At 41.0% G+C, this 23,180-nt stretch overlaps 1 protein-coding gene across 1 annotated transcript in view; it reads left to right on the top strand.

Annotated features, from left to right (window-relative positions):
• STK4 (serine/threonine kinase 4) overlaps positions 1-23,180 on the top strand; it is a 43,397-nt gene that overhangs the window by 4,546 nt on the left and 15,671 nt on the right. The window contains exons 4-10 of the mRNA XM_084537721.1: positions 249-363; positions 939-1,103; positions 1,503-1,670; positions 2,235-2,372; positions 2,969-3,097; positions 5,423-5,609; positions 17,841-17,998. Of these exons, the coding sequence (XP_084393847.1) occupies positions 249-363; positions 939-1,103; positions 1,503-1,670; positions 2,235-2,372; positions 2,969-3,097; positions 5,423-5,609; positions 17,841-17,998 (1,060 nt within the window). The remainder of the gene's footprint in view (positions 1-248; positions 364-938; positions 1,104-1,502; positions 1,671-2,234; positions 2,373-2,968; positions 3,098-5,422; positions 5,610-17,840; positions 17,999-23,180) is intronic.

The raw sequence follows: 23,180 nt of genomic DNA, 5'->3' as shown, positions 1-23,180 counted from the left end.
TTTTAACTCCCTGAATCGACTTTTTGGCAGGTTGGTTGAGCACCACAGCAGTGAAGAGGCCTGGCAGGACTGCAGTAGCCCTGTGAAAGTTCAGACTGGTTTGGAACGCTTTTGGTCAGGGTTTCAGTGGCACTTTGAATTTTTAAAGCCTGCTTAGGGAGTCAGCAGCGTGTTTTGCTTTTGATTTTTCAGTTGTGCTGGTCAGTATTTGACCCTTTGGTTTCTTCTCCCTTTTTCACATTTCATAGCCCTCATGTGGTGAAGTATTACGGCAGCTACTTTAAGAACACAGACCTGTGGATAGTCATGGAATACTGCGGTGCTGGATCCGTGTCTGATATTATTCGATTACGAAATAAAACCGTACGTACTTTCTCCTTTGAATGTTACAAACAGGAAGGATGGGTGTCTGGCATCTTGAGGAGGCTAAGTAGTGTGTGCACTGCCTTCTGGGCATAACTCTCATGAGGTGTTGTTCAGTGCCTGACATAGCCAGGGGCTGCCACCTGAGATGCAGGCCCTTTGTTCCCCTGAAAATGAGGAAGCTGGTTATATTGATCAAGTTCTGGTTATTTGGATAAAGTAAACCCTTATCGGAGTTTTTGTTAAGATGTTACCTTGGCTTTCCTGAAAACCCAGACTGATTCTGAGTAGCACACTCTACTTTGCCTTACTTATGGCTATCGCAGGGTAAGAATTACAAGTTGTGAGGGGGTTGTGGTAGGTGTGTACATGTATGCTGGTTGTAAACTAACTCAACTACTTAGTGCTGAAGATTGCTAACTGAAAACACATGGACTTTTCCATTAGTCAGTATGGCAACCATTAATGAAGGCAATTAAATGCCAATTAGTAAATCTCTGGGAAATACTGACTGAAACACAATTGTGTTCTATCTCAGCAACTGATAGGCTGATAGTAACTCTTCTTTCCTTTAGCTCACAGAGGAGGAAATTGCCACAATAGTGCAGTCAACACTGAAAGGACTAGAGTACCTGCATTTTATGAGGAAAATACACCGGGACATCAAAGCTGGAAATATATTGCTAAATACAGAGGGACATGCTAAACTTGCAGATTTTGGAGTGGCAGGACAGCTTACAGTAAGTAAAACTAAGATGACTGTGTACACTTTCTCTTTTTAAACTGCATATAAGTATTATGTGCTTGTGGAGACTTTAAGGCGTTCTAAACTGCTTTCTAGAACTTTGCATCAACATAATAGGACGCTAGAACAGAAGCAGATTAGAGCAGAGGTTCCTCTGGAAGCTGCTATACCTAAGTAATGGTTTGTGATAACATTTGCTGTTTGCTTCAGTTCATGTCTAACTTCTGTAAGCATGCTTCAATTTCCCTTTGCAGTCCTCCATATCCCGGTCTTGCTTAATCTAGTAATATATGTGCGTGCAAGTGACAGATAATTAGCATGATAATTCATTAGCGAATGCTTGTGGCTGATACAATTGCCTTTGTCTGGATCTTTATCTTACTCTTCTTCTCAGGATACCATGGCAAAACGGAACACAGTTATAGGAACCCCATTTTGGATGGCTCCAGAAGTGATTCAAGAAATTGGGTATAATTGTGTTGCAGACATCTGGTCTCTGGGAATCACTGCAATAGAAATGGCTGAAGGCAAACCACCGTATGCAGACATTCATCCTATGAGGGTGAGGACCGTGGCCTTTTAATATGTGTTGCTCTGTGGAAATGATTTGCTATTATAGCTGGCTGAATAAAATGTCAACATGCCATCTTGCTTTTAATTTACAGAAAATGATTTATTTTCTGTCAGCTGTTTGTACTGTAGACTAAATGAAAAACAGTTATTTGGGAGGGAGAACCTGCATGGAAAGGAAAATCATGATCCTGTTCTGTCAAAACATAGCTGCATCTTCCTATGTTGGGTGTGAAGAAACAGATTTTCAACTATATATTCTCCAGAGTTATTTTTTTTGCATGCAAGCACAATTTTTTTGAAGACTTAAAAATGGCAGATTGATGCCTCTTGAGGCATATAATGGCTCAGACAGAAGTGTAAGCACCTAGCGAGAAAAGTTTGATTTGTTGCTCCGTGTCCCCTTTGAGCAAATGTATGTATAATATTGGTATAAACTCTGCAGAAGCAGCGAACTCGAAGTGTCAGTCATTCTTTAGCACCTGTGTATATTTGTGTGCATTTATGCTAGGAGGTTTTAAACTTTGGAATATTTGGAATATTCTTCCATTTACAGGCAATTTTCATGATTCCTACCAATCCGCCTCCAACATTCCGGAAACCAGAGATCTGGTCAGACAATTTCACGGACTTTGTGAAGCAGTGTCTTGTCAAGAGCCCCGAGCAGCGTGCCACTGCAACACAGCTTCTGCAGGTCTGTCTGCCTTTCCTTGCAAGAACATAAAGCACTAGAGAGGGCTGCTAGTGTAGGCAGTGCTGTGCCTGTTGAGATGCTGGTCTCATCCTGTGCACTACAGATTTCACTAATAGCTGATTAACTTTACAGCCAACTTCAACTTTTCAGTTCTTCCCCAAGAACTGGTCTGATTTCAGCTTACTGTCTTTCCGGAGTGTTTTTTTTTTTTTTTTTTTTCCTTCAAATTCTCATCAGCGCTGCCAAGCAACTGTATTTTAAAACACTAAAAAGGAGAGGCACAAATGAACATAATTGCTCAGAATGGTACAGGTATGGCATTCTATGAAACTGGCTGTATACAGCTAAGCTGTTAAGGAGTAAGTAGTGTTTGTGGGAGGGGAATGAGCCCAAGATTTCACAGCATTAAGTGCCTTTAGAGTGGGATCTTGTTTGGGTGGAAGGCTCCCTCTTGTGTTACAGGAATATTTGATTTTTTAATTTAATTTTAGTAAGGTATTAAGTTGAATGTTAATTTTGATTGGAAGCGGGCCGTTGTAGCAGTGTTTACTGTTGGTTCAGGTGCAGTGCTTACTAACTTTTAATGCATTTTGTAGCACCCATTTGTTAAAAGTGCCAAAGGAGTGTCAATTCTGCGAGATTTGATCAATGAAGCAATGGATATCAAGCTAAAACGTCAAGAGGCACAACAGCGTGAACTAGATCAAGAAGATGAAGAAAATTCAGTGAGTATTTAGTAGCAACAGTACATGAAGTTCAAACTTTCAGTCCTTGCACAATGCTTAGCTGCTTTTTTTTTTTTTTTTTTTAATTTTGTTCAATTGCCCATGGATTTGACTTAGTTCTTTAGTTTTCTACTTTAAAACTACTTAACCTAATGCTTGAACCCTGCTCAATCTTTGCATTCGTGTGGGACAGTCAGCATGGTCCACCTAATATTTACCTTACTTAATTAGCTCAAAGTGTAGCTGAAGACTTGCAATTGAATGCGATTACGTAGTAGCATATGCAAGGCTTTAATACAGGTTCCTAATTGGATAATGTTCTTTATGAAGTAATGAGAATTTTTCATTGTAGATTGAGGTCTTAGACTGCTCTCCTAGTATAAAATGATACCTGTGATGCACTATGCTCTGAGTACGTTATGTTCTTTTACTGTTGTTGTGCTTTAGAACCCCCCTTATAGAAACTTTCTACTACACAAGAACAACCGACAGAAATACGAGGTGAGGGCATGACAAGTGTTGAGGGAATTGCTGTGACTTTACATCCCGGGTGCTTTGTTTCAATGGTTACAGCATGTGAATATGGAAAGCATGTTGAAAGCTTTTTTCTTTCCTTGTTTTTTTTTTTTTTTTTTTTTGAGGCTCTGCTTGCTTCAATCTGGGTAAATGAAATGGGCAACAGAAGGCATTGTATACCACAGTCCATTTCAGAGGTTGGCCATGAATAGCATGTTGCACAGAAAAACACAGACCTAATACGTTGTTCATCTGGTTTTCCAGTTTAGGACTGCATATTTATTCAGTGTGGAAGTAATTTTATTGGTCACCTTGCCATGATGTTGGCTATAAGAGTGTTGTCCCGACTCTCTCCCCTTCGTTTCTGACTGGTCTGGGGTCTCGTTGCTGAGAGATGGTGTCTCTGTAGTGGAGCTGAGTGGTCTCTGTCGGGGTGTGTGTGTTTTCCTGAAGCTTCTGTATTCTGTGTCTGCTAGCAGGAGAGCGTTCTCAAGTGCTTCCCAAGTGCTATGGAAATTTCTGCTGTTGTTCTGTTAAATGATGTGTAGCAAAGGAATTTAATGCTTCCTCTCACCCACTCATCTCCACATAAAATATACTTTTCCTCCATTAAGATCTTGTGTAGTTTTTTTCCTCTTCTTGCTATTCGTTTTGAGATTGGGAAGTTAATTATATAGGCATGCTCGACAGAGCAAAGAAAAGGCGTACAACACCAGGATGTGGAAGGGTGTGCTTCTTTCTGATAATGACATTGAGATGGAATATTACGGCTTCTGGGGCTAGACCAGTGTATTTCTTCTAACACTAATTAAGACCAGTAAGGCCATGGTCACATATAAATTAAAGAACCATGTACTTTGTACCTACAACAAAATAATAATAATATATTTTTTAAAATATTTAGCTCCAAGGTGAGCCTAGAAAGATTTTATGAGATTTAATAAATAGCCCTGCTATAAACCTAGAAGGTGATTTCTATTGCTGTTGTGGGATACCAGGCGCACATTTCCAGGAAACTAAATAGATTGTAGTAAATCTGACCTCAATCTTCATGAAATTCTAGCCATAATTGATACTGAGGGACATAGCCTAGCGAAACTACTTCCTCTGGCCAATGTAGGTATCTTCCAAGAAGCTGTCCTACCACAATTTATTTCAGAAGTTTGTGTTTTCTTAAAGATTCTGCCTCCTGAGCTTTGACAGCATTAGTTCAAATTTCTGCAATATCAATTATCTGTTAACAAATAGAAGAATAAGAAAGAATTTTTATCTGAAAAAAAAAGACTGGGCTTTGATAATTTATTTAATTTAAAGATTTGCAAATTTGTTTCAGTTTTCTTCAGTGCTTCTGAATGTTATAGGAATAAAACTACCCAAATGTTGAAGACAGAGTTCTGAAGTATAGGGTAGTCACTCTCCATTGGTGAGTCATGTGCAGTACAGACACAGAACTGTTGCAGTCTAATAACTCATAATTTGGTGAACTGTATCACTTGACATGGGGGTTTTAGGTCAACCGATGCAACTGGCAGCATGAATAGAAACGTAAATGACTGAATGAGTATTGTAATTTACTTAGAGACAGGTCAGCAGGTCAGGAATGAGATACCAGTTGTATTGAGACGTTTCTGCTGATTGTTTACGTGCTCTCTTATTTATCTATGTTAATGAACCAAAATGTCACTGGTTTCCATGTATATTTGTCGAAATCTCTGAATTAGTAAGATTTGCCAGTATCTGTGAATACAGCCACTCTTCACAGGACTTGACCATCATCAATAAAAATGTATTTATGACATCTTTGTACAGGAAGAAGATGAAACTGATTCAGGTACTATGGTGAGGGCGAGTGGAGATGAAACCAATACCATAAGAGCTGTCAGCACGCTGGGTGATGGAGCCAATACGATGATAGAACATGATGGCACCTTGGAGTCCCAGCTGGGCACAATGGTCGTAAACACAGACGACGAAGAAGAGGAGGGCACCATGAAAAGTAAGAACACATCTTTAACTTCTACAGAATTACTGGGAAATCAATGCAACACATAAAGGGCTTCACTTATGAAATGACAGATACCTTACACGTTCCAAACACAGCAAGGCATGCAGTGGGAAGAGCCAGCATCTCTAGACTTCGTGCTTTTTTTAGTGTTGCCAAGGACAGGTTCAGTAAGGACAACCAAATAAACTGTGTGGCTCTTCTGAGACACTCAAGTTGAAATCCGTTCCATCCTAAAATAGAAAATCTTACTAAAACTACAAGCCCTATTGTAGAAAGTAATATTTAATGTGATGTGACTTTGATTGCTGATAGTCTGCACAAGACCTAAGAGCATGACTTGGAAAAAGGTTGAAAATCTTTCTTGGATTAATGAGATGATGATAAGAATCTCCTTGGAAAAGCATAACTAGAACAAAAAAAACCCTTGTCTTAATTATGAATTCTCATAGAAGTGTGTTCCTGCAGAATTGGTAATCTCAACAGTATCAGGGCAGAGGTAGTCATAGATGACTGAGCTGGCCAGGACGGATGTTTTTTCAAGGACTGAGGAAAGTGCTGAGTGAGGTCTTGGTAGCAGTAAAATATGATTGCAAATAGGCAAGGCTTGTTCTTTTGGCTCTTGTGCTATTTCCAAAGGCTTCTTTGGCTATCTGATGTTTAAGCTTTAGCTACTGTGGAAGAGGAAAAAATTCTCAGCAAGAGTGTGGGAAAAATCCTTTTATCAGGAAATCTTGTATTGAAACCTTCTTCCATGTGGGGGCCCTCTAGAGCTTGTGGAAGGATCCTGCTTCCCACTAGCAGACAGAAATTTCAGTGGAACCTGTTTAAAGAATTTTGCAAACCTTGGCAAACACCGGTTCAGCCCTGTAGAAATGTCTTAGAAATGGAGGTGTCAGCCCATGTAGCAGCTTGTGGCAACAGAGACCATGGAGTAATGTCATCAGGTTTTGTGGAATATCTCTATCAGAAAGCAGGTAGATACTTAAAATAACTGTATGGGTCACCCGAAGAGAGTGGGGTGTGTTACCAGCCTTCAATCAAATGAAATTGCTGTTTCTTTACACATAGAAACAGTTTGTGCTGTTCCACGTCATGATTCATAACGACAGAGGTATTCTCGTCAGTGGTGCCCCTGTACGGGCTGTCAAAGCTGTGTAAGTGAAGCACCTCTTGGATTTATCTCCCTCTGTTTAATGGGTGTTTGTCTTCTTCCTGTCTTTGTGAGATTGCAGTGCTTGTAGCTCAAAAGCTCTGCTTCTCTCTTCAAACTAGGGTACAGCGTTTTGAGGAGACACCTCTGATAATCTCTTTTACAAGGACATGCTCTCATTTTGAGCAGAATCAGTTACGAAGACATTGCAGTTATGTAGTGTAGCAATGATGACGCTTACGTAGCGTAGCATCTAGCCTCAGGAGGGAGCTCCAGAACAAGCTCTAAGAAATACAGAGCTGTGACTAGAAAGTTGAGTTTTTCTTTTAACCCCCTTAGACTTCAGCCTTCTTTAAAACACTGTAATTCAACAACTCCTGCGTGCCAGTGTTCAAAGCCAGGCATGCAGTGGTGGTGCTTGAGCAGCTCTGCCTTCTGGAGGAGGCTTTTTGGGATCCCAGGAGCAAGTGATGCCCGACACTGGTACCACGTCCCTGGTGAGAGGATCTGCACAGCAGTGTCTAAGGAAACCCAGCTGCGCTCAGATGTGCTTTTATAACTTGTAACTCGATTACAAAAAATCAGGCGTTGATGAAGGTGATTGTACCAAATTAAAATGTAACTTTTTCGTAACACCTTCTCCTTCTTCCGCAGCAGCATAATGCTAAAATTATTGTTTCCACACAGAGAAGTTCTGTGATTGTTTCTTGAACAGTGTCTTTTAGCAGCTTGCAAATGCCCTTCGTGTGAATTGCCTTTAGCTCCATCTGTCAGACATTCCCATGTTCATACTTGCTTAACAAGCAGTTAAATTGATTTAACTGCAAAGCTCATCTGCCTGCTGCAGAGCTCTCTGGAGCAAGTTTTTGTAATCCTCAACATAAAAGTTATGGTGGTGTTTGGAAGCCGCTGAGTTTGAAGAAGCTTCATTGTTTCATATTTTTAAAGAAGTCTGTGTTTCACTTGGCAGCTTGTGTTATGACTCACAGTAAAACCTGTTTTAAGTCAATAAAGAAGTACAGATTTGTCTTGCGTGGTATTAGTAGGAGAACTTAGCTTTCCGAGGTGGCTAGGGCCGTTTAATGGCAAGCTTCTGAGCTGGTGATCTAGCTCTTCCACCTAATTTAAGTAAACAAATAAATCCATGTGTTCAACAGTTTGCTTTCACATTATTTTTGTAACGTAAAAAGTATTTATGAGGCATTGAAATGTGTTGCTTTAGATAGGCTTGTGTTAGAAATCTCAAACAAACAAGTTTTCATAGCCCTGAAAGTGATTCTTGCTTAAATCAGCTCATGACTTTTCAGGCCCAGAGGAAACCCTAGTATTTTACATTGTAGGGGAAAGTTTTGTTAGTTTTGTAGTCAGAGCTGTAATTCTGTTTGCTTAAATTCTTCCATTTGCTTGGCTTTTCTCTGGACACTCAATATAAATATTCAGGCAGCATTAAAAATGTCACTATGACACTGTGCTATGCATTTTGAAAGCACTCCGGTGATTGCATGAAACTGCAGATAGTAAATTGTGCTGTGACACGTTTTACTTGCAGATTGATAGCTAGCAGATCACTTACAGATTGCAGTTCAGCTCTTCCATGAAAACTTTGGAAGTAGCTGAAGGACTGTAGATGAACAAACACTTGTGGTAACAGACATTTCCATTGCGGTCGGGAGCAGGAGTGACTTTTGAGCTGTGAATATGTCTGCAATCATATCTTTTAATTATTCTATGTGAGAATATATAGTGTTTATAGTGCTAGAAAATACTGCTGCATATATATATGTATTTTATTCTTCCTTGCTCTTTCTGCTTTATTTGCTGTAGGTCTTTAGACAGTGGAAACTTGGCCTGAGTTTGTCTTTTCAATTTAAAGAATGGAACATAATTTTATAATAAAGCAGATAAACACATTGCCTTCCTTGGACTGTAATGTGATCAGATCCAAGTGAAATAGGATCTAGTTTGTCTAGTACTTGAATCTGCCCTATTTTCTATGTTAAAGTTTCTCTTCCTTTTCAAAGCCTGAAATAACACTGGAGAATGTAGAACTGTCAGCAGTGATGGGAGCTGGGCTGTCTGTTTTCTGGGTTGAGATGAATGAGGGATTAGGAGAGGGTGGAGGTATTGTGGGTGTGGGGTTTTTATTAATGTGGCACATGTTCTGTCGAGCATCTGGTGCAGAGAGAGACCAGAAGCTCTGGTGGCACTGTCGCCTTGATAATGCAGTGTGCAGGTGAAAATTCTTAATTGACTTTTCTATTTTGAACATTCACAAACTAAGTTCAATTCTTAGAATAAGGTTACAGGTTGTCTCGGTTTTGTTACGCTTTTACCATCTTCACGCTGGTAAGCTTGGTTGTTGGGTCTTTTTTTAAAGATATTTTTCTTTTCAAGAGGAGATTAGATTTCAATGAAGGTCAAATGAGCTGAGATGCAGACTTGGCCATTTCCTATTAGAAGAAGAGATTCAGAGTAAGCTTGTTAGTCCTGGAGTGTTTGTGAGGCACACAGCGGATGATAATTGAACTTAAACCAGAGAAGTGCCACTGACAAGATTCTGGAAACTTTTTTCCCCCCTAGTAATTAAGCTGTAATTCTTCAAATAAAACAGTAACTTGAAATGAACAGGAGAGCGAATATGGATGGCAGAAAGTTTGTGTGATTGCTTTAATATTATAATTGAATAAAATATGGCTGGTATGTAGCTGAGATAGCTATAGGTGGTCTAATGTCAGTGGTTGCCTGAGATTGTGTAGATGTGTGTTACCCAAACTGATAACGCAGGTATTGGAGAGAACAGCTCCATGTTTTATCAAAGGCATCGGATGTGTTTGGCCTCCGTTTTTCCCTGTAGAAATAGCAGCTTCTTACTCCTTAGCATTATTAATGTCCAGTTTTGTATTTAAAATAAATGGGTCCATTTAGGCGTAATTGAACCATAAAACATTCTTTGTGTTATGCATTTAAATAACGCACTGTTTATAGAAACACCTACATTGATTGAATTCTCCTCTGACTGTAAGAAACATTATACTGCCACTCTTCAATTGTGGAGAATATGACTCTCACAGATAAGTCTTCCATCTGTGCTATTCTTTTTTTTTTTTTTTTTTACTTTTATCTTAATAGCAGGCTTGCTGGCAAACTTTACATAAACAGCAGCTACCCTGGTTTGTTCAGGAATATTGAGTTGTGTGGACATAAGGACAGTGTTTTTGATCAATGGGAGGAATTGTATGTACTGTCATTTTTTTTTTTGTGTTGCTTTTTTCCCCTTCACTTGAGTAGTGGTAGACTGCTGGACTTCTGTGTGGTGTCTTAGCATTTAGAACAGTGGTTATGTGCAAACCAAAGGAGCACGAAGGAGAGTTAACTCTGGGATCTAAGCTGGATGCTTGTCCATCTTCAATTGCCGTGAGTATTTGCCAGAGCTCTAAGGTGAAGCTAATGGTCTGTTAATATTTGTATTTTCAGAGATGCTGAAATTGGAGAAAGAGATGTATGTGTTTAACAGCTATTTTTGCTGTTCCTTACAGCTTATTATAAGGCACCCCTGTGTTGTGTTTGCGGGGGGATAGGAAGCAGAGAGGATTTTTTCTTGAGCAAGATGAGAAGTATGACTAACGGAGTGCTGAATAGCATCCAGGAGGCAATATGTTTCAGGAGACTCAGCCAGGAGATTGGGTAGCAGTGTGGCTGTCCCATGTGCATAGATATTTGCACATATGGGCAGACTGTGGCCTACCTGTCTTTTCTGAGAATAAACTCGCTTCCTACTGGATCAAAATAAAGCACAGAGAATCCTGATCCTGAAATAATTCCTGATCAGGAAACAATCCCTCTATAAATTGTTAAATTTCTTAATCACAGAAGTTTAAAACCAAATTCATTTCACCAGCAGTCCTTCGAGCTTCAGGGGAAAAAAATACTCATTGCCATGTTGTTTTCTGTTATCTCTAGACAGGCAAATGAGTTTGCAGGTCATGAATAGAGAGGGTGTTAGCAAACGCTTACTTGGTTATATGCCATTCGGGGAGCCTGAGCTGGTGCCCACGGCATGCAGGACCCGACGAGTGCAGCCCCATCACTGAGGTTGTTTCTCATTCCAGTTCACCAGAACCTGAGCCAGATGATGCAGGATATGAAACGTTCACTTCTTGCTTCATGCACCTTCACATCTCACAGCCCGTGTCACGTAATGTAGTTCGCTGCTGGACTAAATTAGCAGCTCAAGCAAATGAGGTGAAAGACAGGTGTCCTGAAAATCTGTGATGGAGGAAGAAAGCTGCTATAAATTCATAATCTCCTCAGCATTTTTATGGAGAAGAAACATTAGATCTCCAAAATGAGGCAATCTGGTCTTTAATGGCTTTCGTTACTGTGAGGATTTCCTCCCCTTTCAGAACGAGTCCTCAATTACATAGACCACAGCTTCGGATGAGTGCTGGTGCTCTTCCTGCAATGTCTCTGATGCCTTGTGTTCATTAAAAGAGGATCAGTTATGATACCCAGCATTGATTTTGGTGGTCATTTAGGAGCTCCCTCTTAATAGAAGGACCTGTCAGGCATGTTCTGCTTTGATTTAATTTGAGATAGGCTGTAATTAAGGGAAGGCTTGTCCTCATAATCTTCAATATGTATCAAGTGTTATGTGGTCTGCTTTTAATGTGAGGAAATCTCAGCTTCTGTTGCCATGAGTTGAATTCATTAATGATGGAGCACTTTTTGCTCTGGTTGAATAAATTGGCATCTCTCTGCTCTGCTGTATAAAATGACTCAGTCCTGTTCGTACTGTACAAATTATGCTGTCCAGCTGTTAAAGTTCATCTGTGATCTCAGAGAAATAGCCTGAAGCAAATAAAACTACGGTTCCATTTGAAAGTTTAATATTAATGAAGTGTTGCTTGCACATAATAATTGGGCACTGTTTTGTGCATCCTAAAAATGTGAGCAGTGTGAGTCTTAAAGTTACATAATTCAAACTAAAGCAGGCAGAGGGGAACTTAACGAAGATTATGGGGGACTAAGCCTGTTAAATGAATCAGTGGAAGGTCTCTGCTTATTTAAACCACCAAAATGGAGGATGAAAATAGATACAAGAACTATTAAAAAAAAAAAAAAAAAGACAAGGAAGGGTGAGTAAGTAGTGTAGAGACTAACGTTTTGAATGCCTGAGAGCTGAGGCTCTCTTAAGAACAAGTGCATGTACACAAGCTAGCAATAAACTTGAGACCGAAGGTGAGAGGGTTTATGGCTCTAGCGGAACAGCAAGCCTGTCGACAGCAAGGACAAAACAAAACAGTTGCTTTACAATAGCTCTTGATCCCTCAGTGAAAGGACTCTATAATTCTGTATATGACAGCAGAAACTGCTTCTCCCGGGGGACCCTCTCTGGCCTTACGTCTGACAAAGGGCAGCGATGGTTGTGCTTGCTGTACGGTTAACCTGAGTGCTCACCGTGTCTCTGCAGAGCTTGGTTTGGAGCTCCTGCTCATAGGGGTGCATCTTCCTGAGCTTTGTGCAGGGCGTTTGTAATTCTTTCCTAGCACAAGTGAGTTGATTTTAAAAAATGTGATCTTGTTGCTCCTGAAATCCTCTTAAAGTGCAGGTATCTTCCAAAGTTGAGGACAGTTGTCTTCGTAAAGATTGCAGCTTCCTGGAATCTTGAAAAATTTGTATTCTGGTACCAAATGTCTAATTTTTTTTAATAGTATAGGAATTCATCGCTTCATGGTTGTTGATTTAAATTACCTTCTTCATAGATGAAGATGAGTTCTCCTTACCCAACCTGGTACAGCTGCTGGTTCTTAAAATCTACTGCTAGATGCAGCCGTAGTTCGAAACATGTTTGTGGTGTGATCCGACTGCTCCCAGTCACTGGTGTAGCTCCAGTTTTTGTGAGAGAAGAGAGGAAATCTCTCACCGTGGCTTCAAGAATAGGTATTTTAAATAATGCAGTATTAAGTGACTCGAGTAAGGAGCACACACAACGTGCTCCTGAGGTTATGTTTCTTCCTCGTGACAGGCTCTGTGACTCCAGAGCTCACCCTGGCTCGATGACAGCAATCACTTTGAAGAGGAAAAATAACAAAACAAGGATTCTTCTGCTGTCAAGTTGAGTAGAGAAGAATCATCTTAGAAAAGCAGAAATTATAGTTTCATTACTCAGCAAGCTCGTTCAGTTAGGTAGAGAGGCTGTGCAAGTTTCACTTCCCTTTTGAAGGTTTCCTTTGAAGCTCATGAGCTTCTGAAAATTTTGAGTCGTGAGAGCTAATTTGACAAAATCAACCAAATGAGTGCTTTGATTTCTGGGACTAGATGATACCGAATGATTTGGTTTCAGTGACATTCTTTACTGTTGGAAGAGAAAGCTAAGTCTTGTGCTGGTGTGACTGGCTGTGCTGTTTCTTCTTTATCATTCCCCTTTCTCTGCAGCATCGTAGGGAAGTATAAATGCCTTGAAGGCTCTCCACACCTTTGTCCTCTAGTGCTCGGTGTAAGGAGGTCTCTGTGCTGCAGTAAGCCTCTAAGACTGATCTATGCCATTCCCTCGAGCATTCAGGTGACTTTTTTGGGAGGGAGGACATTGGTTGTTACAGTTTTTTCACACTCCTTAAAACTTGTCCTTGCTGTAGCCTGGCAAAGGAGAGGATTGGTTATTTGGAGGCCACTGGCTGTTTGCTGATGCTGCCTTGCTGGCTTCTTGCAGTGCCCTGAGTGATCTTTTGGCTTGTCTGGGCTCTTTGTTGGTTAAGGACTGTCCTGGCGTGTGTGGTGCTTGTGGCTGGACGTGTCTCTGCAGTACTGAAAGGGCAGTTACTGAAATCAGTAGTAAACTGAGCACGGTGCTGCTTTAAAATTAGTGTCACAATACACGGAGATATTTGTGGTTCACCATTTATTTGGGCCCACCAGTTTCATGTCTTTTCTATTTCACCCATGACAATGTTGATGTTTTTCTTAGAGTTTTCTGAACGTGACTTTACACCGGGCATCGCTTGGGAGTTCTCTGCAGAGGGCTTGTCCTTCACTGGAAGGCCGAAGTATGAGTGGCCCTGTGAGCTCCTGCTGCTCTGTGCGGCCAGCCCAGACCTGCAGCTCTGCAGTCAGCTGGACCGGCTCCAGCAGAGCCGTGGCATTCCATTTGTGTAATTAATACAGCTCCTAAAAGATGACTGCACATCCCCGTGGTAGGCCATTAGCAGCTTCAGAGAGCTCTTGTGGCTCAACCCTATAAGCAACTCTTTGGGTTCTCCACGCGTTTGTTTTGGAACCTTTTCTTGTCACTGCAGGGTGACCTTCTAATAAAAGGCTTATCTCTGCCACAGCTGTGATCTCACTTTCTGTCAAATATTTGTATTTTAGTCCAACCCGATAAACCTGGGAACTTAAATGCTTTTTGGCACAGAGCTGCTTAGTGCAGTGTCATCCCAGCAGCACCTGATACTGCAAATAGCACTGATCGATTTTTGTCTTCAGCTGCCTGTTATCAAAATCTTAAAGACATAGTGCTATGATTCTTGTGTTGAATTAATAGCAGATCATCTTCGGAAAGATGACGCTGCTTTAAGTGCCAAGACTGACAAAAAGAAACCCGGTCGTGCTGGGATGATAATTGATTTTGGGTAATGCGTTTCCGTCTCCAGGAGCGGAGCGTTTCTGTCAGTCTCGTTGTATATGCACTCCAGCTGAGATCAGAACAGCAGCTAAAATTTCAGATATTTTGATCTGTATTCTAGATCTTTTCCATTGTGTATTACCTTTCTTCGTTCTTTGTTTGTCAGTAACTTTTTTTTTAATGTAACTTCAGATGTGGGTGTCTATAAACGTGCTAAAATCAGCAGCCAAAATTGAATGTAGATTATAGCATATGCTCGAGAGGCTGGATATGGCTTTTGATAATTTGGTCACGCTGCAATAGGTTGTTCAATAGATGACATTTACAAGTATTGCAGCTGTTGGTAAAATACAAAACGTGGGGAAACGAGTGTGATTAAGTGAGACAATTACTCTCTGGTACAAGCGAACAGTCTTAAAGAAAATGAGTTAGCCACTGTCATCTGTGTGAAGCATTTGCTTTCAGATTCTCCTGTGCAAGCAATTGTTTTCAAAACATACAGTGCAAGCTTAATTTAGGTGGCTTTTTATCTAGGAAGCCAGGATTCAATTTGAGACCTAAGCTAGCTCTCAGCAAGCTGTGTATAGATTAGCCTAGGCAGGTAGGAATTCCTTTATTTTTACAGAATTTGTGAGTGTTAAACATTGCCATGATTGGCCATAACATGAACAACTTATGCCCTGCTTCAAACAGGCTGGACTGCAACAGAATGCAAGTGGTGTATTTACTTCATTCTAAATAAATGTTTTATCACTTAGCTGTAATTGGATTGCTATTGTATTTCAGTAATTATTCCCAACTGCAAATCTGTACTCCCCTTCACAGATATTTCCTGACTGACCTTCATGCAGTCTGTCTGAAGATGTCTTTCTTGAACTAATTCTATATTAGCTCATGTTTTGGTGTTGTTTTTTTTTTATTATTTTATTATTTTATTATTTTATTTTTTATTTTTTTTTTAAGGGAACTACTGCCAGGGCTAGAATGATTTGTCTTTGCTCCTGCTTTTTATGGTGCAAAAGATGAAGCATCTTGGTTTGTGTTTGAACTTTCAGCCGACCCTGGAAAGGCAGTAGGATGCAGTGCTCTTTCAAGATTCATCGTGATGTTTCAGAGTGTGTAGAACCCAGCTTCTGTCGGTATCACAACCCAAATGTCCTGCCAAGAGTTGTCGCACTTTGCAGAAATTTATCCCCTTTAACATGTAGAAAAATAACTTCCTCAGTTATCTAATAGCTGACTGAGGAATTTGTGCACTTGTCTGAGGATCAGACAGACTCTGCCTGTGAAGTTCCACATCACTGGATGGCGATTTTACATTCAAGAATAATATTCTGTGATTAAATCTTAATGGGTTTCCAGAGTAGCTATTTTATTTTTTTTCAAGGGGAAGGCGCTGCTGAGTGTCTTAGAATCCAGGAGTCCTCTTTGTGATTGCCTTCTGTGCACACCCTGGTGGGAAGAGTCTCTGCGTCAGGCAGAGCTACCGAACCACTCGGGACCGCTCTGTTTTCCCTGTGTATGTCCACAGTTCAAAACTTGTGGTTGTCTGCCTGCAGGGCAGATCATATTTATTTCAACTGTATGGCATTCAACAGGGAATTTATTTCACAGCCCAGAGTGAGATGTGCGTTTGGTAATGCGGATGCCACGTTCAGTTAACACTAGTCCTAGGATAATTGCTGGGTGAAAAGTGTTGTGTGGGTGCTGATTCCCAATCCTGCTTTCTGAAAACAGTGGTTTCCACATTGGCCAAATACATGTTTTAAGTATGGTGGATCTACTCCGCTGTCTAGAGAACCATATTTTGTGGGAACAAAAACATTTCACTCGGTATCGTCACAGTGCTCGCTTCGATTACGCTGACAGGTTTTTGCGAGGCATTTTATTACGAAGAGCAGCACAGTGGTATTAACTTATAAGTAGTCTTTAACTGCATTTGCAGCTGTTGTGGTCTTGTGGTGCACCACTGTTAATACATATTTTCTGTGCAAGCCTGCCTTGTCGTTCAGATTGAGACCACGAGATGCTCGCTGCAGCTTGCAGGCTGGTTTTAGGTGAGTGTAGTCTGGGCAGCGTTTGATGCTGTGCCAGCTGAGCTAGTAAAGAAATCCCCCCATGGAAATGCTGAAGGTCCTTCAGGCTCGATTCTCTGTGATCTTAAATGCTGTCTTCTCTTCCCGGATTGGCTTTTATCCTGTCTCTGCCAGGAATCAGCATCATCCCCCCTCACCTTGTGCTGCTTTGTGCCCTGCAGCCGAGGCTGGCGCCTACCGGGCCCACACAGCAGGGAGGTGCCGCCATCTCTGAACATGGGGCCAGGCCTTGCTGCCTTCAGCCGTGGAAGCCCTTTCACTTGTTTTGTGTGGCCTAATGGCACTTAAATGACACAAGCAGGGATTCAGGTGGTGTGAAGGCTGAAGGAGGATGGGAAGAGTTAATGCTGGTATCCATAATCCTGCCAACCGCGTGATGTACCTGCTCACCCCGCAGGATTGTAGAGTTACTGCTCATTGCTCTTAGTGGGCCACCAGTGTTCATCCCTTTGTTGCACTCCTCCTTGTTCTAGAGAATAAATTAGAGTCATGTAAATCTAGTTGTGCTGAAGCTTTGTGGCTGTATCCTCACTTCTGTTGTCCGTGTGAGTGAACTCTGAGAACAGTGCTTGGGAGGCTTATGAGGCCTGCCCCTAAAAATCAAGGTATTTGTATTCAGGGGCTTATTGAGACTCCTTTGTCTCCCTTTCTATCTTTACTCATTGTACCAAGTTTCTTAAACATGGTCTAAAATTGAGTTGTTACTCTATATTTTTAGCTTATTGAAGTAATACAGTAAGACAGTGTGTTCAGAGGAATTAACTTACAAAACGAAAACCAGGACAGTCAACTTGATAGCTTACTGTTTATAAAAAGAAAACAGCTTAGCAAACTAATTAATCCTTTCTGCCCGAGAAGTGTAGACTTTAACTACTCCTACCCAAGACAAATTATGAAATTTGTTTGGCAAACGTGGCCTTTGAAAGCCTGGTTTTTGTACCATTCCATTCATAAATATAAAGATGAGTTTCTGCTTGTAAAATGATCCTGTTTGGTTTTAGAACTTGGCGTATTCTGCGATGCCTGCAGCCCAGCTGGGATGAAAGCTGCAGCTGGGAGCAGTTCACCTGTAGCATGCGGCTCACAAAGCCTGGCTACCTGGTAGTTTGCTGCAAAGGATGGATTGCAGCCTAGTGCCTCCAACACTGCCTTCACTTCTCTGGTGGGCTTTGGGCTTCCCTTCTGGACGGTCAGAAATAGCTTTTGAAAACCTGCTGAAAAATAGTACATTAGCAGTGTTATATGATTTAGTATGTGCTAAAAAGAAGAACTCACTTTTGGGCATGATGTAAGGCAGTATAGCTGAAAGCATATTTTAAAATATAACTGTTTTTTTCTTTTTTCTTTTGTATTTCCAGGGAGGGATGAAACGATACAGCCAGCCAAACCATCATTCCTTGAATATTTTGAGCAGAAAGAGAAGGAGAATCAAATCAATAGCTTTGGGAAGAATGTGTCTGGCCAGACAAAAAATTCATCTGATTGGAAAGTGCCACAGGATGGAGACTACGAATTTGTAAGTCTATACTCTGAAATTCAATCAATGTGACAATCTTTAAGAGTTTCAGTTGGAGCTGCTATACGATTATTTCTTGTTTTGACAGACTAATGGAAACTTGAGGAGATTCTAATTGCTAATGCATTCAGATGGGGCATTTTGAAAAAGTCATTTTCTTCAAGTATTTCTGGGTTATCGTAACCAGACATTGTCTGTATACTGTTCTGGCTTAAAAACAAACAACAACAACAACAAAGTATGAAGACCTTAACGTAGAAGCTTAGTTGCCTTACACATTTAATATTAAAAAAAAAAAAATCCAGATGGCAGTTGAAAAATGCTAATCCTGAACGTGGGGTGCTTGACCAAAAAACCACAACCAAACAGAAAAACAACCCACAGTGTTATGACCTTTGAATTTCCTTGTTTTTCTTGAGCTTCAATGCTAGATTTTGTGTTTCTATTTAAATATCAAGCACGTCTTTATTTTTTCCAGTCTTCATTTTCAATCTTTTCTGAGCACATGAACATTAGATTTTCAGGAATTTCTCAGAAGTCAGAAGAAAGACCATAGCTTTCTGTGTTCCGTTATTTATGGAATGTTCTGATTTAATTTTTTGGAAGAGAGGAGAATTTCTGATTTGAGTTAAAATGCCAGAAGATGCGTGCTTTGCTGAGCGCTGTTCCGTGCACTGCATTTTCCTTCAATGATACTTCAGTGCAAGCACTTCCAGCTTTAAGTGCGTTGTACACCCTCCTGATGTTTGTTCACGTTACCCGTGATTCATGTCACGCTGCACTCAGTCATTGGTGAGATTCACTCCACCTTCACAAAGCCGTGCAGAAGGCGAGATCCCTCTGCTAGTCACGACGCGAGGCAGCAGAGATGCTTTACTTTGAGGCTGTAATAGCAGGAGCTGTTTGTTCTGGCTGTACGGATTGTAAAGACTGTTGTTGTTGCCTATGTTTTGCAGTCTTTGCTGCTGCTTCTATGATTTTGCTGCTTAGACTGAAAAGCATGGCTAGCTGAGGGGACCTGCTGCACTTTTTCTGTAGTCCTTGCCACTACGTTATGCTTAGCCTGAAGGCTCAAACTCACTGCATAAGCATGTTCTGCAAAAATAACCTGTGAGCTGACTGTGTATCACAGGGTCTGGGCCAAGCACACATTTCTAGTTGAGTCAGCTGCCTAGTTTATCTCATTAACCTTACATGCTATAACTTAATTGAATGACAAACAATTATTTTTTGATGTGTGGTATTTCCCAGGAAAGACAGGCAGCTTTGGAGTATCTTAAAAATCTTTTGTGGTCTGCAGAAGATGGCCCAAGGGGAAATTTGCTGTAATTATTCTTCTTTCTAATTTGGTTGCTATTGAGTGTAGCACTTACCCTCGCTTCCAGCGAGAAGGATGCACTCCGCCCAGCACCCAGCGAGCTCTGGGTGCCGACTGCACCCGGGGAGCAGTGCAGAAGGATCCATGCAGGGAAGGATCTGTGCCGTTCCAGTGAGCAGGACCTGCGAGTATTTTTAGAATGTGCAAAGCAACTGTTTGACACGCGTGTGACCTTGCTTACTGATTTCCATTAGTCCTGAAGTATTGCCATGTGCATAGATTACCAGTGCGCTGGAAGCAATAAAAGCAAGACATATAAACGAGCAATAAATCGGGCTTTGGGTCACCTTCGTGTAGTAATTTGTAGACAGCTGTGTGTATTTCTCTATTTCTGCTATGAATATACCGGCCTGTCTTGCATGCAAATTTTTAATAGAGCTGCCTTCTCACCTGGTCACTTCCCTTTTTTGTAGGAGAAGAAAAATGCTTGAAAATAACCCTAATAATACACACGGGTGTTTGTACAGTCCTCATCTGAGGGCTAGTAGCAATAACCTTATGTTGTCTAACCTAGATGAAGACTTAAAACTGGATATTTTTCCTGGTTCAACTAAAAAGAGATCAATTTGATGGCTAGCTATTGGGTAAATGTCTTACTAATTAATCCTTAATAATTGAAATCATCAATGCAATAAGCTTTGTGGAATATGAAAAATACAGGATGTGTTGGACGTATCAAGTACATCTGTCCTAGACTTGTGCAGCTGTAACTTATTTCTGCACTGCCAAAGTAAATAGGTTTGAGCAGGCTTTGTCTATAGAGTTTGCAGGATTCTAAGCAGAGATGAGATCAGTGAGATGCTGGGTGAATACTAGTTCCTCCTGAGCCTTAAGAAGTGATTGAATTATTATTGCTTTGTGCTACTACAGACTAGATAAATATGCCTTGAATTCTGTTCTGTATTCCTCTCCTTCCTATGTGGCTAGCACCTGGAGTCTCCTGTCTTACATAAAAAAAAAAAAAAAAAGCAATATTAAATTACAAAAGATTTTTGTTCTTTTCCCCTGTGGTAAAACCATTTGACCTTTTCTTGACTAAAATTGTTCCTCTGAAGCAGGCAAATAAGAAGCTATTTATATCACAATGGCAATGTCATGTTAGATAAGGCTTGGTTCAAGTCAGCCCCATCCATTGCAAAGCCGAAAACCCAAGGATCCTATTCTAGAAGGTGATGAACTTCATTCCTCCAAATCGTGATGCTCTGGCCGTGCCCTGGCTGTTGGCTGAGATGGCATAAACCCGCTCTGCTTCCAGCCTTGGGCTTCTGAGGCAGAAATCATGACTGGCTGATTAGCCAATGCACGATGTTGTTCAAGTTTATCCCCACTCAGGTTTCAACAAGGATCTCTAAAGATTTTAGCCCTGCTTGACTGCAGAAATGTTTCCAAAAACATTATGATTTATTTAACGTGGAAACAAAATACTAATTATGGGCAAAAATTCTTGCTATAAGGAGGAAAATAATAAACTCCGGTATGAAAATGCTGCAGGGGGAGGCTGTTAATGGGCAGGCTGCATTGTATGTAGAATTCCTAATTGCCATAATCAGATCTCAGAACTTTTGTAGTTGAATTTAATGTTGCCAGCGAACATTAGTCACATACTACTGCACAAACTTAAATTAATAATGCTAGAGCATTTGTTTAGACAATGTCAAACATTTTTTCTCTTTAATCTTTCTGTAGTACTGTACCGTACAGCAGAATTAATCGTGCAGTGTTTCCTCTCTCAGACACTACAAAAGGCTCATTTCGTATTTTTTAAAGCCTGCTCTGAGCTGGCCGATATTCCAGTATTGTTTGTGGCTAAAGTGGGATCACTTTGTTGTTATTATTTTTATTCTGTCCCTGCTTGAAGTCACTCCTGCCAAGTCTGTTGCAGCAGGTATCTGTGGATCATCCAGGCATGAATGTTGTGTATTACATCACTAATTGTTTTACTGAAAGTATATTTCTTCAGGAAATTAGCAGTTTCTGGCCATTCATGGCTTATGATACATGTAACAATACTGCAACCTTTTTGGTTCTACCCCATGAATGTGGTTTCACTGGGGAAAGGAAGTGGCACTCAGTGCCCCCGACAGTCTTGAATTTTGCCATCAGGGCTTTGCTGGGGTTTTTTAATGCCTGTAGTGTTGAACTTGGGCTTTGCTGTAACCGTAGTTCAGTTTTCGCCTTTTCTTTTTTTCACTGAATCTTTGCTAATTAAGTTATCCCATCCTTGTCTGGGGTGTGAAGTCAAATAGGACCAGAACAGGTACTAGAGCAAGAGTACTGCATGACATCAAGTCTTTCTGCCGCCATCACACAAGATGTTGAAGCTGTTTGCTCCAAAGCTTCTTTGGTTCCAGCTTTTGTATATCTGATCGGTGTAGGGCAGCCTGTCAGGAGCTTAATTGGTACAGATGCCTCTGTGCTGTCTGTAGCTGCTGCTGCTACCTGTGCTTCCCTGGAAGAACTCCAGGAGCTGGGCAGAAAGCGCTGCCCTTCACCTGCAGGACCTCAGTGCAGAGCCGCAGCCATCAGCAGTCGTTCTGTGCACCAGCAGGCTTGTCCCACTGCTGCAGCTCTGGGAAGGAAGCTTACATCAAGAAGCAAGGTTTCTGCGTCCCTTTTAAGAAATATCCTGCTTGCTTTGATGAGACCTTGATTTGCTTGCATCTCAGCCTTGTTGATTCAGACGTCCCGCAGTTAGCAGTAGCCAGAAGTTTGAGTTTTTTCCTTCGCTCCTTGGCTCAGTGAAGGTGTGCCTTCACAGGATCTCTCACTGTAGCAGCAAAACTTTTTTTCCTTGCAAAAACGACATGAATGTATATCCTTGGGGGTGTCGAGGTTAGCAGGAGTAGGAGACGTGGCAGATCTCAGCTGTCTGTGGAAGCTGGCTGTCGCTATGACCTGTGTTTGCAGGTTCACCACTTCAGCCTACCACGAGAGAACCTGTGGTTCAGGTCCTGTGTTTCCATGCTGTGAGTGCTGTTTTTTGTACTAGCTCGTCTTCAGGTCCCTTCCAGAAGCATTTTGCTGTGGGTATCTAGAGACCTGCCCTGGGCAGCGTTCCTCTTTCTGACACGGAGTCCTGCCGGGGGCTGCGGCGAGCAGGAAGGTAAGCGGGGCAGTGCTACAACGGAGCGAGCAACAGGAATGCATTTCACACTGCAGCTTGTAATTTGCTCAGAGGCTAACCTACAGCCTGGCAAACTGTCAAAGGAAAATGTCAAGGAATTTTTTTTTTTTTTTTTTTTAAGTTTAATAAAGTACGTTTTCTAGAAGTATGTTCACATCTCAGAGTTTTTGAATTATCTGCACTGCAGGAATTGGTATCGCATCTACATCCTTCTCTAAGTAGCTTTGAAGTCTTCAGATTTAGAAGTCATTATGTCCATTTATATTTACCCAACAGGAAACTAATTATTTTGTGCCTGTCTTTAATCTGGTTCTAGCCAGAGCTTTTAACAGTAACTGCTTGTACCTTTTTTTTATAACATACAATGAAAACAAGCCTTCCTCTTAGCTGAATAAAGGTATAATTCTTTTTGCTGAAGTAGTAAAGAAAACTATAATTTTCTATTTACTGAGTGAAAGGTTTCATTGTTCTGCTGTCATCTGGGATATAGTGTTTTTTATTAACATCCTCATTTCTGTGCATTTTGTTAGTAGCTTGGAACATTGCATTGGAAAGAAAGATTAAAAAGCAAAATACAAAACCACCAAACATTTCTGATATCTTTACCAGAAGAAGACAAAAGCATGTTAGTTTCAGTGTCTCCACCTTGCTCAGTTGGACCGATGGCTGTTGGTTGTGAT

The sequence above is a fragment of the Aythya ferina genome (assembly GCF_964211825.1).
Source record: "Aythya ferina genome assembly, chromosome: 16".
NCBI classification, from domain to species: Eukaryota; Metazoa; Chordata; class Aves; order Anseriformes; family Anatidae; genus Aythya; species Aythya ferina.
Note: the sequence above shows the minus strand (reverse complement) of the source record. Positions and strands in the feature narration are given on the sequence as shown.